The sequence below is a fragment of the Pseudophryne corroboree genome, assembly GCF_028390025.1.
Source record: "Pseudophryne corroboree isolate aPseCor3 chromosome 3 unlocalized genomic scaffold, aPseCor3.hap2 SUPER_3_unloc_21, whole genome shotgun sequence".
Lineage (NCBI taxonomy): Eukaryota > Metazoa > Chordata > Amphibia > Anura > Myobatrachidae > Pseudophryne > Pseudophryne corroboree.
The window spans coordinates 625,333-630,325 of NW_026967510.1; the positions used below are offsets into that span (position 1 = coordinate 625,333).

General features: G+C 47.5%; 1 protein-coding gene across 1 annotated transcript; it reads right to left on the bottom strand.

Annotated features, from left to right (window-relative positions):
* Window positions 1-1,814: 1,814 nt before the first annotated feature.
* LOC134983701 (gastrula zinc finger protein XlCGF17.1-like) lies at window positions 1,815-3,776 on the bottom strand. The gene has a single exon (XM_063949358.1). The coding sequence runs from the start codon at window positions 3,736-3,738 to the stop codon at window positions 2,728-2,730; it is 1,011 nt and encodes a 336-aa protein (XP_063805428.1). The 5' UTR covers window positions 3,739-3,776; the 3' UTR covers window positions 1,815-2,727.
* Between the last annotated feature and the right edge of the window lie 1,217 nt (window positions 3,777-4,993).

Here is a 4,993-nt window from a genome sequence, read left to right on the forward strand (position 1 = left end):
CAGGTCAGCGAGACGTTATGGAGCCAATATATTATTTACTATTTGCTTCTAATTCCCCCAATACAACCGGACCTCCCAAATGTAAGTAGAAGGGACTGCAGCAGGTATCTTCCATACCTTCATACATGGACATTTCCAGGAAAGGGTCAGGTATGTTTATTTAAAATACAACAACCCTAATTCCCCTACAGGTAAAAAAAACAACAAAAAAACCTTTGAACAGAAATAAATAATAAAAAAATATACACACACGAATTTGGAAATGAGAGGAAATCACATGATGTAATTGCAGCTTCCTGCCAGGCCACTGCCCCCACTCCGCATAAACGCACTGATATAAAACGTCTGCCACTATTTATTTACACAGAAAGAGACCACCCCCTGTAATGTTACCTCAATATTCACATGAGCTGTCAAATTGGACATAGCCAAAATGGCAGCGTGTGTACCCACCTTTACACACCAGACGGGATATTTGTACACAGCAACACTGATATTATGTGGACACAAAAGTAACACTACAAGTGACACATTAACAGGAAATTGTTTCTATCACCATAGCGACAATTATCTGGAAATAAGATAATACACAGACACGTAAAAAGACTCAACGGGAATCTTTTGTTTTTAAACAACTTTATTTCATATCTTTAATACACAGATTTTTCTCTATATTTTAAACTTAAAAAATACTTTACTCTGCACAACAGCCTATGGGGGTCATTCAGACCCAACCGCAATAGCGGCCTGCAGCAGTTTGCTGGTGTTGGAAAAATATGCATGCGCAGCGGCCACGCAGACAAACACATTGCGGTTGCATCCCTGAGGGGTGAACGCGGGTGGGCCGGAACCATTTTCCGGGGGGCTGCGTGATGTCACATCTGCGTTCATCTCTGAGTAACCCCCTATAAGCTTCTGTACTGTACTATAAGTACTGTACTGCGGCCATCCACACTGTCTCCCCCCCACTACTGCCACCTGCCCTGTCTCCCCCCACTACTGCCACCTGCCCTGTCTCCCCCCACTACTGCCACCTGCCCTGTCTCCCCCCACTACTGCCACCGCCCTGTCTCCCCGCACTTCTGCCACCTGCCCTGTCTCCCCCCACTACTGCCACCGCCCTGATCCCCCCACAACTGCCACTGCCCTGTCTCCCCCCACTACTGCCACCCGCCCCGTCTCCCCCCACTACTGCTACCCATCTTGTTTAACCATCTATTGCCACCCATCCTGTCTCCCCCCCCACTAATGCCATCCACCCCATGTCTCCCCCATTACTGCCACCCGCCCTATCTCCCCCCACTACTGCCACCCGCCGTCTCCCCCACTACTGCCACCCGCCCTGTCTCCCCCCACTACTGCCACCACCTTGTCTTTCCCCACTACTGCCTCTGCCCTGTCTCCCCCACTGCCACCACCTTGTCTTCCCCCACTACTGCCTCCCACCCCGTCTCCCCCCTACTGCCACCCGCCCTGTCTCCCCCACTACTGCCACCACCTTGTCTCCCTCACTACTGCCACCGCCCTGCCTCCCTCCACAAATGCCACCACCCTGCCTCCCTCCACTAATGCCATTCGCCCTGTCTCCCCCCACTACTGCTACCCACCCTGTCTTTCCCCACTACTGCCACCGCCCTGTCTCCCCCACACTACTGTTACCCACCCTGTCTCCCCCCACTACTGCTACCCACCCTGTCTCCCCCCCACTACTGCTACCCACCGTCTCCCCCCACACTACTGCCACCGCCTTGTCTTCCCCACTACTGCTAACCGCCATCTCCCCCCACACTATTGCCACCGCCCTGCCTCCCTCCACTAATGTCATTCGCCCTGCCTCCCCCCCACTACTGCCACTCACCCTGTCTCCGGCCACTACTGCCACCCACTCGGTCTCCTTCCACCGCCCTGTCTCCGCTCACTACTGCCACCCGCCCTGTCTCCTTTCCACTACTTCCACCACCTTGTCTCCCCCTCTGACACCTTAACTCTGCTTGAGGACAAGATTCTCACACAGACACTGCCTCCTGCAGTCCCCACTACTGCCAGCCACCCTGAGTACCCCCTCAGCTATGCTTGGGGATAATATTACCCAGACAGTGCCACCCACCCTGTCTCCCCTCTGACATCTAAGCACTGCTTGGGGTTTCTTGGTATTGCTGGTAACAGTCCATCTGCAGATGGAAGCACGTAGGACAGTAAGGAGTCAGAAGTTGCTTCTGGTACCTTGGACCCTGGTCATGTAGTGCTGGGAGAGTCAGTAAGATTATGTAATAGAGTCACCATCTTACAGGCAGCTGGTGGAGGGAACAGAGAATGGGTGTTATGTGGCGTCTGGTTGGTAGGAAAAGCTGAGCTGTAGCCCTGCCGTTTATTGGTGAGCTTCTATCATAAGGACCTGTTTCACCAGGACTGCGTCACAGCCAACTGGCATCACCCACACCTGGAGCTCAGCTAGACAACCATTTAGAATTGGTACTGGGTTCTCAGTACCTGGAGCAAAAGACAGGTCATCTGTATAGCAGTGGTAGATGAGGACATGACATCTGATTTTTTCACCCAGTGGTAACATGTATATTGCAAAAAGCATAGGAGATAGGATAAGAACCTTGAAGAACAACACATGGCAATGATGAGAATACTCCAGAAGATTAAATGGTTCCTCACCTGAGTGATGTCTATTGTGTGCAACAAGAGCGGATTTATTTCTCAGAATATAGAAATGGCCTCTCACCTGTGACTTCTCTGATATGTAACAAGTTGTGATTTCTGTGTAAAACATTTCCCGCACTGAGAGCAAGAAAATGGCTTCTCACCTGTGTGACTTCTCTCATGGTTTCTAAGATCTGAATTGTGTGCAGAACATTTCCCACACTCAGAACATGGAAATATATTCTCATCTGTGTGAGTTCTCTGATGTCTAACAAGATGTAATTTCAGTGTAAAACTTTTCCCACACTCAGAGCAAGAAAATGGCTTCTCACCTGTGTGACTTCTCTGATGTCTAGCAAGTGGTGATTTCTGGGAAAAACATTTTCCACACTCAGAACAAGAAAATGGCTTCTCACCTGTATGACTTCTGTGATGTATAACAAGATGTGATTTATTTAAACAATGTTTCCCACACTCAGAGCAAGAAAATGGCTTCTCACCTGTGTGACTTCTCTGATGTTGAACAAGATTTGATTTCTGGGAAAAACATTTCCCACACTCAGAGCAAGAAAACGGCTTCTCACCTGTGTGACTTCTCTGATGTTGAACAAGATTTGATTTCTGGGAAAAACATTTCCCACACTCAGAGCAAGAAAATGGCTTCTCACCTGTGTGACTTCTCTGATGTATAACAAGATGCGATTTCCGTGCAAAACATTTCCCACACTCAGAACATGTCAGTGGCATCTCACCAGTGTGACTTCCCTGATGTATAACAAGATGTGATTTGTATGTAAAACATTTCCCACACTCAGAACATGGAAATGGCCTCTCACCTGCCTTAGCTGGCTGATGGGTAATAAGCTTTGTGTTCTGTGTAAAACATTTGGCATCTATAGAACAGGGAAACTCTGTATCTACTCTCAGAGCTGTAACAGATGCACCAATATCAGAGTGATCAGGAGAACATTTCCCAGGATCAGGGGGATCAGCTGATAGAGCTGGATGTATAATTGGGGTAATGGGGTTATCTCCTGGAGAATCCTGTCTACTGTCATTATCTTTTATGTCACAATCCGGGGATAACATTAGATGTCCTTCTGAGATATTTCTGCTTGTGTGTCCATCTGCTGGAAATAAAATACATAATGGAAATGTGACATTTTCTGTAACAAAATTAATCTTGTAAACAATAGGAGAAGACGACTCTCTGAGACACTTAATTGTAAATGTGTGTGTATAATAAAACATAACTTTTAATGAAGGCTTTATAATATTGTGTCTCAGACTATCATTGTGTCCACCCTCCTGAGAACACTCACAATAACAAAAGACTTAGATATCTCTCTCTCTTGTACTGGTAACTAACCATGAAGTATAAATGGAGATGTAGTCACTCGCCAAGTCCTATGTCAGCACCAATGTAAAACAATGGATGGGGAACATATCGTATGAATTGGAGATTCTAGATGAACAATAACATCAGTCACATGAGCTGATGGATCAGAGAAATGTCTTCTAACGTTACTCCTGGAAGCATTGGTAAGGTAGCATTCCTTTATGTGTGTGCTCATACGCTGGTAAGCCTGTTCATGTGTTACTCACCCTTATATAAGGTATATTGCTACAGCAGAGTAGGTGTGGAACAAGGTACTTTACATGCAATAGACCATATGATACACTGCAATCATCATCATCATCATCATCATCTGCTAGGTTATAATCCACTGTTACACCCCTATCATCAGTGTTTTACCTCTATTCTCTCAATAGTAATAAGGATGATGTGTGTACGGTATGATACAGAGAATTACATATCAGAATCTATACAGCTGCCGCCATACTTCCGCTTCTCATACGTGTGCTACTGGCAGCAGTGAACATCTGAGTGAGAGTGCAGGGAAGACAGCAGAGTCTGATGAGAAAGAGATTGGATCTGCCTTTGCAGGGATGTACCACACCTGTCACCCCTGTTAGTATATAAAATAATAAATAATAGGGGTGTGGTCCATCCAGACGTGCTTTCTGGAGCTCTCCTCACTAAGTGGCTTCTTATCTACCCTATCTGATAGCTCTCAGCCGCCGCTGGGACCAAGACCCAATCTATTAAGTCCCCCACTCCTACTGCCCTAAAGCCGCTCCCTCCAGGCACCGTTCACTGCCGCAGCCTAGTGACGCCGCTGAAGCCACAGGCTGTATTCTGGACATCTGACTTGGAGGTGCTTTTGGCTGCAGGGGTGGGATGGTTAGGGTTAGGCTGTGGGTAGGTAGGGGGTTAGAGTTAGGCATCCCCAGAGAGGGATAGGGTTAGGCTGCTAGGGTGGGGGGGCTAGGCTGTGGGGGA